The sequence below is a fragment of the Phyllostomus discolor genome (assembly GCF_004126475.2).
Source record: "Phyllostomus discolor isolate MPI-MPIP mPhyDis1 chromosome 15 unlocalized genomic scaffold, mPhyDis1.pri.v3 mPhyDis1_scaffold_33, whole genome shotgun sequence".
NCBI lineage: Eukaryota > Metazoa > Chordata > Mammalia > Chiroptera > Phyllostomidae > Phyllostomus > Phyllostomus discolor.
In genome coordinates this window covers 59,868-72,027 of record NW_023397492.1, presented here as the reverse complement: position 1 = coordinate 72,027, position 12,160 = coordinate 59,868, and the positions used below count along the sequence as shown (strand labels likewise).

At 45.4% G+C, this 12,160-nt stretch overlaps 1 gene segment (V, D, J or C); it reads right to left on the bottom strand.

Moving 5' to 3' along the window:
• Nucleotides 1-10,466: 10,466 nt before the first annotated feature.
• On the bottom strand, nucleotides 10,467-11,124 carry LOC114489763. The segment is given in 2 exon segments: nucleotides 10,467-10,894; nucleotides 10,995-11,124. Coding segments are annotated over 2 exon segments (474 nt in total).
• Nucleotides 11,125-12,160: the final 1,036 nt, after the last annotated feature.

The window sequence follows — 12,160 nt, the reverse complement described above, 5'->3', positions numbered from 1 at the left end:
TGAAAACCCCACGATGGTGTCTCTAAAATTTTGTAATACTTTCAGAGTGATGCCTGGGCCCAAGACTCTGGTCTGGAGAGGGGGCAAAGGGCCCAGCTGGTCAGACCTGTGACACCTAGCCCCAGGATTAGGGATAGTTGCCAAAGGTTCTTTTACCTGTGGCAGTTATCACAGCCACATCCTGATGGGTCCCCACAGTCCTGTTCCAAAGCACTGAGGCCACCCGAAGTCTTTGGGGAGTTCCTCCTTCTCTAACCAACTGGGTTCAGGATGAAGGTGTGCTCCTCCCAGACAAACCATCATGCTCCCCACGGGAGTGGGCATGGGGGGTGAGGTAAGAGCAGGGCCCACTGTCCACCTAGTGACACCTGCGACCCCAGAGAGCCCATGTTCACATGCTGAGGCTGTGATCCTTCAGAGGCATATAGTCTGAAAGGAGGGACTGTGACCATCAGACTGTCAGGCCCTCCAAGGGGGGCCCACACAGTCGTGCCCTCCTCCTCACCTGCACCTTTCAGAGAAGGCCAGAGCCCCTGCAGGCTGAGCCACCTGAGTGCCTGACACTGTCCTCACAACAGGACTGGAGGCTGGAATGCCAGTCTACATCGGTGTCTAAAGGGGTTCTAACAAAATAGTAGTTTCCATTGCAATGCAATATTAATAAAAATAAAAATATTAGTTTGTGTTAACATCTAGTTTAATTTTTCTAAATTTTAAATTTCATCACTAATGTATTTTCTCATTACCATTATTCCCCTTATGCCACCATCCTCCCAGCAATCACCTCACTGATGTCCATGTCCACGAGTCTTTTTCAAAATTGCACATGTCCTGCCCCTCACACTGGACACTTGGAAACACAAAGATGTAGGCCAGGAACTGTCACCTGTTCACTGTTTCTCTCAGTCATCTCCACTCACATACTCAGGGTCTCTCCTTCTCCACAGATTACCTCTTAAAATATTAGCAAGTAAAACCCAGCTGAGCCCAAACTCCATGGTAAGTTAGTTGTCTGTGTTTGCTTCTGAGCAGGGACTGGAAACTCCTGAGAGTCCTGGGCTGGGCTTCTGTGCCAGAGCTGCAGGGTCAGGACTGGGCTGCTTTTCATGAGCAGAGTGTCCCTATCTCCTCCTACTATATAGAGATCTCTCAAGTTGGATGGTCACATGAAGGACATGATCTCAAAATGTGACATTTACAAGGGTACAAGTCGGTTAAGATTTACCCCTGCCCTGCCTTGCACTGTTTGACTCAATCGGAGTGTCGTCCTGTAACCAAGAGAATGTCGTTTTCATTCCACATTTGAGTGCATATGATTCCTTGCCTGGGTGTGTACAGGAAGCAACCACTCTCTCTCTCTCTCTCTCTCTCTCTCTCTCTCTCTCTCTCTCTCTCTCTCTCTCTCTCTCTCTCTCTCTCCCCCCCCCCCTCTCTCTCTCTCTCTCTCTCTCTCCCTCCCTCCCTCTCTCATCTCTCTATCTCCTTCCCTCCCTCCCTCCCTCCCTTTTCCCTTATTTTCTTTCAGCAAAAGCAATTAAATATGTCTTTTGGTAAAGAGAAAAAAATAGGAATAAAGTTAATTACTTCCTATGTTTTGTCCTGTGCCTTCTCCAGTGATCCAGCTGCAACAGGAGTTGAGCATACAACCTAGGAGAGTAAAGTGCCATAAGCAGAGAGGGGTTTAAAATGAGAGATGCCTTTGAGAGTCACCAGCCATGAACTCACCAAGAGGATCCACCCCTCATGACCAGAGAAAGTTTGTGATCAGGAAACAGGAAATTTCTTCTGAAACCATTTCCCCTACAAACTCATCAGACTTGAACTAAAAATAGAGTGTGTCCCTAGAACACATGGACCCAGTGTTGGAGGAGGTGGCTCCTCTGTGTGGACCACTGGGAGACAGAAGCATGAACTCTACAGAGAAGCAGACAGTGTCCCCTGATCATGTTCCTTCAGTGGAGTTCAGTGTTGAATATGTAGCAGCTTAACTGCCTCATTTTGTTTTCTAGACTCTGTGGTGAAACCAGGTATTAGATATTAGAGACAGAGAAGAAACTCAGACACGACCAGATATGGTTGGGAGATGATGTAGGTAGAGATTGGGGAGTATTTATGTTTAAATTTCAGAAATTTTGTTATGTAAAATCTTGATCAAAATCCTTGATAGAAAAATAACAGGTAATTAAAATTTCATTGATAAGAATGGTATTATCTTTATTCATTCATTAGAGAATGAAATACCATTCGAGTAACCTCCCATAACTGGAGTTGGTGGATCTAAATTTGTATAAACTGTTCATCTTTGGAGGTTCAGCCTCAGGTTCACCGCCAGCATCTGTGTTTGTGAACATGTGATGTATCTGTAATCAGGAAGCTGGAGAGGAAGTAGGTTTGGGCCCCTGGTGTGTCAATAGCTCATTTCAGAAGAACCATCTCCTCTCTATCACAGTCTCTATCTACGTCTGCATGGGAGCCTTGGTACTGCTGCTTCCATGGCTGGGCATGATGGGTGTACACTGAAACTGAACCCCATGCACTGAGTGTATCAATGTGCAAATGAAAAAAAAAAATGAACTCGGTCCAGGTGAATACATTAACATGAATGGTGAGTGAAGTTCATCTGAACTGACACACAAGCAGGATTGCCATTCCTCTATGTTGTGAGTTTCCTTATTGTTTAATCAGTTGGGTTTCTCACCCTGTTTATGAAATAGCCACACATAATATCTGGACTCATTCAGATAAAAAAGCACTTGCTTGAAAATTTATCCATGTTCCAGGTTCCCGGTGAAGCCCACACACCTGTGTGGTTCATCTTGAAAGTAGATGTCATGATTAAATTCCAAGATTAGGGTCACACTTGTTTAGTCTACATCAAGGGAAACTCATCGCAAACCTTCAATTTATCAAAGACTCTCATGGAGAACCTGAACCTGATATCATTTGTTGATGGATCACACGTCAATATTAAACCTGGAGGTTGGTGACCAGGACTAGTGTAATAGTCCAACCTTAGTCAGCATCCATTCCTCCACCTGATGTAACATCAGCCCAGACTTCAGATGGCACTGTAGATGCTGGATGCTGTCAATAAGGATGAGAGCAGGAAATGAAGAGTTTTGGGGAGCAGTGTATGGTTTCTATTCTTTGCCACAAAGTGGGTTCTCCTATCTCCGAGAAACCCCATCACTTGAACGACTGAGGAACTTTGAAAGCACTCATCTGTCCTGGAGACTGGAATAATATGAGACTGGAACTCAGTACAAAGCATACTATGGAAGCTAAAAAAAAAAAATGCTGTAATAACGTGTTGTGCCAAACTAGCATATGTAACCTGAGTAATTATCCCATCTGAGCCCTCAAATACATACTGGATATATGTAAAGAAATCCAAAGTAGTTGCTATGAAAGGTCATTGTTTAGCCCATGATTTTAGTTAAAATAAAAAAGAATGGAAGACTTTATAGGTGTTTATCTTCCTCAGATATTTGATGTCTCAAGAATGATGCTTATTACAACCAGATCATTTCAAACAAATCCTGTTAAACTCCCTATGAAACTACACGTGTGGGACAGACACATGGGTTGCATCTGCAATCAGTGCTGCAGTGACAACTGCCAAAGACAGGGGAGGTTGTTTTCTGAACCTGTGTTACCAGAGACAGAAACTCCTCGGCAGCTGTGAAGGTAAGACCCATCCAGAGACCAGTCCTCAAGGACCCTTTGAACCATTTGGATGGTTTCATCCAGCTTCACTGTCCATGGAGCATGAATATGTCACATTTCTTGTGCAGGTGTTTCTGTGGTGCCTGGAGGTCATCCCCTGACAAACCCGACTTCCCATTCAGCTGATAGAAGCTGCTTCAGTTTGCATTTTCCCACTTGTTCATTCAGGGAGGGAGATGCTCACAGTAGAGCACGATCACAAAACATTTCTGTGCAGTGTGGCCAGGGCTCCTACACTCACAGTCACCACCGCTCACAATCTCTGCAATCACTGGAAACAGCATTTTTACACAAAACTTAATTAAAGCTTCAGAAACACTGAAAAATTGAGTCCCAAAGTCCTCCCATTACCACTGGTGTCTCATTGTTCTCCCCCCAGGACACCTCAGTTGTCCTCTCTGACATGGGAACTGGAAGAACCCTGCAGTCAGTGACTTTCACTCACAGCTGGCCTCTGCCCTACTGCATTAGGACAGGATGACATGATGAAATGGTCTCTATTTTATTCCACCTCCTGAATCTGGTTAGATTCAGCTGATGTGGGTCAGGAGGTTTGATGTGTCATTTGAATTGGTCACAAACGTGTCTGAAAGAGACTCTTCCTATTGCTCACTTGAGAATGCTGTTTCCAACACATTTTCTACCTGACAGACATCATAGGTGGCACACAATCAGGAACCCAGAGAATTTTGCTGAGTGGAACTATTAATGAAGGACAAACCTTCAGCTGCACTTGGTACCAGGGACGTCATTGAGTTGAGGTACCCAGAGGGTACCCTAGTGGCCAAAGCTCCTCTCACTGAAGGGTCTGTGCCTGGGCTCACGATAACTTCCCTTCACCATGTGTCTTGCAAGTAATACACAGGTGTGCCCTCAGCTCTTAGGCTGCTCAGGTCTATGCAGGCTGTGCTCAGGGATGTGTCTGCAGTCATGGTAACTCTGCCCTGGAACCTCTGTGCATAGATTGCAGCACTATATTGAGGGTCAACATGCCCCATACATCCAGCTCTTTTCCTTGGATCTGTCACATCCAGTGCACAGCATACCTGGTGAAGGTGTATCCAGAAGCCTTTCAGGAGACCTTCACTGAGGCCCCAGGTGTCTTCACTTCAGCACCCTCCTGCACCAGCTGAAACTGACAGTGGACACTTATGAACACCATTCAGGAATGGGAGAAAATCTCACTTCCCTGTCCCTGGTGACCTGCTTAAACCTGGAACTTCAAAGCCCCTTTCCTCTGGCAACTGAGACCTGGAAGAGGACTCTCCATATTCAGTCCAAGGTGAGGGACTGTACCATCAGGAATTTCATGGACGGCAGTGTTTGTGGGTGATACTCAGGGAACAGACAGACCCACATTCAAACCAGTCTACTTCTTCTCATTTGCCTATGCATAGGGAAGATCTTCCCAAAGCTGAAGACATGGCCCCACCTGACAGAAAGTAGAGGACACAGGGGTAGTACTCCAAGGGAGTCTGAGGGTTGAAGTCCTACACAGTGTTGTAGGATACAGGTCCCCTGGCAGATCTATGAGCTCTGTGAAGATATAGCCCCTCCCACTAAGGAACAAACTCCCACAGGACATGGTCTTGATTGTTAACCCAATTTTGAGAGACATGGAAAACTCCCAATTCTAGGCTTTATTGCCTGGATATATTATTTCTGGATCAGTGTGTCCACAAAATACTCCACCTACTGAGTTAATAAAACCATCCCTGTTCACAGTCCCTCAAAATACAGATCTAAAGAAGCCCTGGAAATACCATTAACTGTGGTTCTCATGTGCCATGGAGTTTGGTGAAAGCCCAGAAAGGGTATTTATAGAAATCACATGTCCAACTCTTCTTATAGAGGTTTTCATGAAAAGAAAAAGACACAGGTCCTCACAGGAAACAGGGAATCCCTTCTGACTCCCCCTCCCTGGCACCTGCTCCTGGGGCAGCTGCTGTGAGATTGTGAGACCCGCCCACCCCCTGATGCCAGCTCTGCATCATGCTGGGGAGGTTCCTGTCAGTGATCACAGAGCACAGACTTCTCAGCTTCCCTGGTCCAGAATTAAAGGTTGTGCCCTGACTTCAAGAAACTCCCTCAAGCCCATGGTGTGCTTTCATTCTCCAGACACATAGAACTAAATGTACTAAACCCCAGTGACTCTGAAGACCCTCGTAGCCAGGGCTCTGTGAAGACACCAGGAAGCCCCTTCTCTGGGCCTGTCTGATGCACTTACACAACCAGCACCCATGAGCCCTGAAGCTCTTGGGGGTTTTGTGAGCCTCTAATGTCCTCATATCCTTCTGGTGGAAGGTCCTATCTCAGTGCCCCTGCATGTGACCCAAATCCCACTGCACTTCTACTGCTCAATGAATGAAAAAAAAAAAAAGTACCATGATGATTTTTATGGTAATGCACTCTAAGTGTCCCTTCTCTGCTGTTCTTATCACTTGGGCAGTGCCCCCAGTGGATTCTAGGTCAGGATCTGTCTCCCTATGTTAGGCCATCTCTGTGTGTGATAGCCAAGTTTTTGTGTATTCTTGGTGCTCCATCCATATGGTTATCTTCCCTTCTGACCATGTACCCCATGGACCTCAGACTCCACATCCCACGTGGAGACAGACTCATTGCTCAATGGCCCACAGCTTCACTGGTCAGTCCCTTCAGGAATCACCTGGCTGAGGACCAGGGTTCCAAGGGAGGAAGAAGACCTCTGCCCGAGTTCTAGAATCCAGCACACAGTGAGGAAGGGGTTGGTTTGCCCTCTTTAGTTTGTTTCAGTCAGTACCTTGGTGGAGTGAAGAGTGCCCATCTACACTGGGGAAAACAGTCTGCTTTTCTGAGCCACCATTTCAAAGGAAAGCTCATCTGTAATCACACTTGGACAAAACCATGATTAACCATCAGCTGAATGTTTAGGCACCTTGTGATCTACACGAATGAACACAAAACCAACAGTCACAACAGAGGTATTAATGGGAAGAGTTCCAAGGCAGAGGCAATATGCATCTACCCAATGCATATAGATAGTGTGAACCAATCAATTTAGATTCATTGTGGTGAATGCTTTCTTAGGTACCTACATGTTGCATGTCAGGTAAAGGGGAAGCTCCCTGCCAGAGATGAAGCAAAACCTTAATGAACCTCCATGTGCCCCATGCCTGAAGAACCTGTGGGCCCTGAGTGATCCCTCTCGTTTGCCATCCCATCTGTAAGGAGACTTGTGTCTGGGCTCACACTGACTCCCCCGCCCCCTGTGTCTCTTGCACAGTAATACAGGTCAGAGCCCTTGGCTCTCAGGCTGTTCATTTGCAGATAGGCAGTGCTTTGGGAATCATCTCTTGAGATGGTGAATCTTCCTTTCACAAATGCAGCCTATTCTGTAGTGTGACTGTTAGCTTTGTTTCCAGTTACCCCTACTCACTCCAGTCCATTTTCTGGAGCCTGAGGGATCAAGTTTATATAGTAGTCACTGAATATGAACTCAGCACCTTTGTAGGAGAGTCTCAGAGACCCTCCAGGCTGCATCATGTCTGCACCAGACTCCACCAACTGCACCTCACATTGGACACCTGTGGACAAGAGACTTTCATTAGCAGCAGACACACAGAGATACACACACACACACACACACACACACACACACACACACAGAATTCCCCAGTCTGCCTGTATTGTTACCATGTAAAAGCATCAGAGCAAGTTTCCAGCTCAGCTCAAACTTCATGGTGCTTCTTCTGGTTTAACTGCTGCAGTGAGTGTGAAGTGCAGAGACCCAGGGGTTGTAACTGCTCTCCCTGCAGTGCAGGGAAAGCTTCAAATCTAGTTTTATCTGCACGTGTTGATGTCCACTTACATGTTGTTGTCCACTTACATGTTGTTCTCCCCTTAGTGACATAGAAGTCAAGTCTCTGAGTGACGGTCCCCACTTGACTAGAGGGCAAAGCACAATCATTCTGACAGTGGAAAGTTTTAGAAGAGGGTGGTAAATCTACATGCTGTAGAGTTATTATTGCCATTGCTAAATTATATCATCTGACAGGTTAGCACAATGCAATTTACAGTGATAGTCCAGATGCAATGTTTCATGCTACTCAGCTCAACATAAATGCTTTATATGACATTATCCATTTGTGGACACACAGAGATATTCATTCTCATAGTCAGACTCCCTGGCTGAGGTCAGTGGGCACTGCAAGGTCTGTTGTCTTGTGCTTTCAAGTCAGAACCCCTGCCCAAGTGCATCTGTGCATGGAGAGTCCATCATTGTGGAGAAAGAGAGTGGGAGGAAGGAACAGACACATGTAGAGCATGTTAACTCCCCTGGACACCCTCTCTGCTCAGCCTCTTCACACCCCTCCCCAAATTTTTGACAACTGTCACACAAGTGACTGAGGTGCACACAGTACATTAATAATTATTCAGTAAGAGGTTACTATAATCAACTGTCATGCTATCACTATTATATAAAATCTCTGGGAAGTTTCAAAAATGGCATGATTAGTTAAATTCATAAAACCAACATAAACCTGCAGCCCCACTTGGTCAATGCTATACCCAAGTGGCATTCATATCCTCACCTTCAAGCACACATAAGACTTGCCCCATATGACCTGGTGACTGGGAGAAACATGCATTTATGGATTTTACCTCCAGTGAAACATGGACTTTCCTTCAAGTTGATGTTATAGATATTGAAAGGGTTCATGCATTACACCCACTTATACTGCTGTCTTCTCACTACATCTGTTTAACAGCCCCCATGACGTTTGACCAGGGAATTTTGCCTATAAAAAACACCGGATAAAAACTGCCCTTGAACATCACTGGAAGGACACCGATGTTGCACTTTTAACAACACATATATGGCAGCAAATCTCCAGGGGAGGCAGCCCTGTGGTCATGTCACTCTACAACCATACTACATTCTTGGTGCTGTAACCATCTACTGTGAACTGGGTCATTGGCCCATAATTGAAAGGTGCTTATCAACAATCTGAAGGTGGGAAATGCAGTAACAGCTGCTGGCAGATTGATGTCAGTTACAGAACAGATTCCTATATGACTGTTTGCTCATTGTAATCTCAGAGGGTGGATGGGGCAAGGGAGTTTCCTCTGTCCTTTGTTATAAAGGACTTGATCCCATTCCTCACAGTTCCACCCCAGGACCATCACTTGTCCCAAGGACACGTTTCCTAACATCATCCAATGAGATTCAGGTTTTAATAATCTGGGAATGTTGGCGTGACTCCAACACCAGCTCATATCAATGACAAATTAATCAAATCCTGACTCCACCCAGTTGGAAGGCTGCTTCAGTAGAGCTCCCAAAACTGAGGATCCCCATAAATCTGTGGATGCTTCTCATCTTTGTAAGCAGTAAGTGGACCAAAGTCCTTCAGAACAAGCTAATGACCTTGTAGAGTGCACAGGTTCCACCCTACACTTTGATCAAAGATGTCCGTGTAATTTCTTATTCTCCCACTTATTGCATACATATAACCATTATTTTTATTTTCTATGAACTACAATTATTTTCTATCAATGATTATATGTGGCTCTGCATTCTCACTCATATTTCCTAGGTGTTCAGTGAAATAAGAAGCCAGGCTCTAGCGTTTAATATCTGATGCTGACATGTTGAGGTTCACCCCTCTGTCTCCTCCTGTGCAAATGGGGGGGATCTGACATGGAAGTGGAGATTCTACCTAGTTTGGTGGAGGTGGGACATGGAAACCACACAAACCCCTTTCATAAGCAGGACTCTGCTCAGAGGTGAACAATAAAACCTGGTCCATACTCCTTTTCTGATGTGACACAGCCATTCCTGATGAGCTGAAAAGTGTGCTCTGCTCTCAACAGACTTCTCAATGAAGGGACAAACATCCCCACAATCCGCATGTGTGTGTGTGTGTGTGTGTGTGTGTGTGTGTATGTGACATCATCACCATGGACATCTACAGCATGGTATGGTGGGGCTCCCTCTATGCCCACATGATGTCAACTGCCAGTGATGTCCTGGATGTTGAATTAAGTCAATGGCCAACACCCCTGTGGGTTTTTCTTTTTCCCCTTTGGGACTGGGTTCCTCCAACTCTTGTGCCAAATACCCAGCATGCATGTTCCCTGCTACTGGTTGACTTGGGCTCTGTGCTGTGTGGGGCTGGACTCCTTTTGAGTGCCACAGAGCATCTGGTGGGATTCAGTTGATTTGGGTCAGGGGGGTTGGTGATTCATTAGGGTAGGGATAAGCAAATTGATGTCACACTCTGACTTTGGAGCATGTGAGAATACTTTCCTCTGATGACATCCAGTCTCTGTAACTCAGATACTGGAGAGGTCAGCACAGAAGCATGAAAGCAGGGAGGCTCCCAGAGTGAAACAGCTGTGTGCCAGTCAACCCCACACCTGCCAGGGAACAAGCTCTTTTTTTATTTTTTTTTATTTCAATTGCTGTTCATGTACAGTTTTCTGCCTTTTACCCCAATCCTACCACACCCCCAGCCTTCCCCAGCTCCCTCCCATTTCTATCCCCCCCCTTGTTTTTGTCTATGTGTCCTTTATACTTGATCCTGCAAACCCTTCCCTTTTTCTCCTGAAACTCCCACACCTCTCCTTTCTGGTCATTGCCAGCTTGTCCTCTATTTCAGTGTCTTTGGTTATATTTTGCTTGTTCGTTTGTCTTGGTGATTAGGTTCCTGTTAAAGGAAACAAGCTCTTAAAGTTCATAAGCAGCTGCTCCCAAACTGTTAACTGTGCTCAGTGTGACCCGCGCGCCCCCTGCTGTCCTGAGCCTTCCCTACAGCCCAGTCCTCCTGTCTCCCACAGGGAGGTTTATGCCTGGGCTCACAATGACTTCCACTCACTGTGTCTTTCGCACAGTAATACACAGCTGTGTCCTCAGATCTCAGGCTGTTCATTTGCAGGTAGAGCGTGTTCTTGCCATCATCTCTGGAGATGGTGAATCGGCCCTTCACAGAGTTGGTGTAGACCGTGCTACCACCACTACCACTAATTGCTGAGACCCACTCCAGCCCCTTCCCTGGAGCCTGGCGGACCCAGTACATTGTGTAGCTGCTGAAGATGAATCCAGAAGCCATGCAAGAGAGTCTCAGAGACCCTCCAGGCTTCACCAAGCCTCCGCCAGACTCCACCAGCTGCACCTCAGACTGGACACCTGCGAACACAAAGTAACCCTTGTTAAGAAACTCACATTCCCACCCTTCATGTCATTCATATGAACTCACGTACCCAGTGTCTTCTTCTCCATAAATTACCTCTTAAAATTGCAACAAGGAAAGTCAAGATGAGCCCAAACTCCATGGTGAGAGGTCTGTGTTCTGCCCTGAGAAGTGACTGGGAACACCTGGGAATTCTGGGCTGGGCTCCTGTACCAGAGCAGCAGGGTCAGGGTTGGGCTGCTTTTCATGAGGAGAGGGGCTCTATTTGCATGTCCTTCTCCTATATATTGAGCTCTGGGTTTCAACGGTGGCATAAAGGTCAATGACCTAGTATGTGACATATCTAATGATGCATGTCTGTGAAGAATTACTTTGCATATTTGAGCCTTTTCCATCTCAATTGACCCAGATATTCCACGAGATGGATGCATGGCCTTGGAGAGTACTTGGGGAGTACTGTTCATAAAAGATCAGTATTTAAAATGAGATATTCCTTTGAAAACCACTGGTATTGAACATACCAAGAGAATTCAATGCTCATAACCAGAGGGAACATTAGAACTGCAGGAAGTTCCTGTTCAGGTGACAGGAAGCCCCATTGGACTCTATTCCTTTTGGAAAGCAATCAGAATATGAACTAAGTTCAGAGTGAGACCCTAGAGTATGTGGACCCAGTGTTGGAGGAGGTCTGTGTGGATCACTGGAGGCAGAAGCATGAAATCTACACAAAAACACACAGTGCTCCAAGGACATATTTCTTTAGTGGATTTTGATTCTGAATACTCATTTCATTGCTCATTTTTATTTATATTTCCTAGACTCTGTGGTAGAACCAGGAGCCAACATTGGGGATACAGATGCATCTCAGTCATAACTAGGTCTGCTTAGTTGTAGATGTAAGTGGGAATTGGGGAGTAAGTATTTTTAAATTGTAACAATTTTGTTATGATAAAGCTTCATATGAATCACTAATACAAATAACAGAAAATAAATGAAACCATTATTGATATGAAAAGCATAATTTTCTTTGTCCAGTGATTGTGAAGTAAATACATCATTTAAATTGCATCTCCATTCTGGATTCAGTGGATCTGCTTTTATATAAATCTGGTCAGGCATTATAGTTCTGTGTTATTTTCACCATCAACATCTGTGGTTCTGTGGATGTGTGATGAAGTTCTAATCAATAATGTAAGACACGGATCCATCCCTGGTCCATCAGAAGTCAATTTCAGAAGTTTGGTCTCCTCCACTTTCATCCC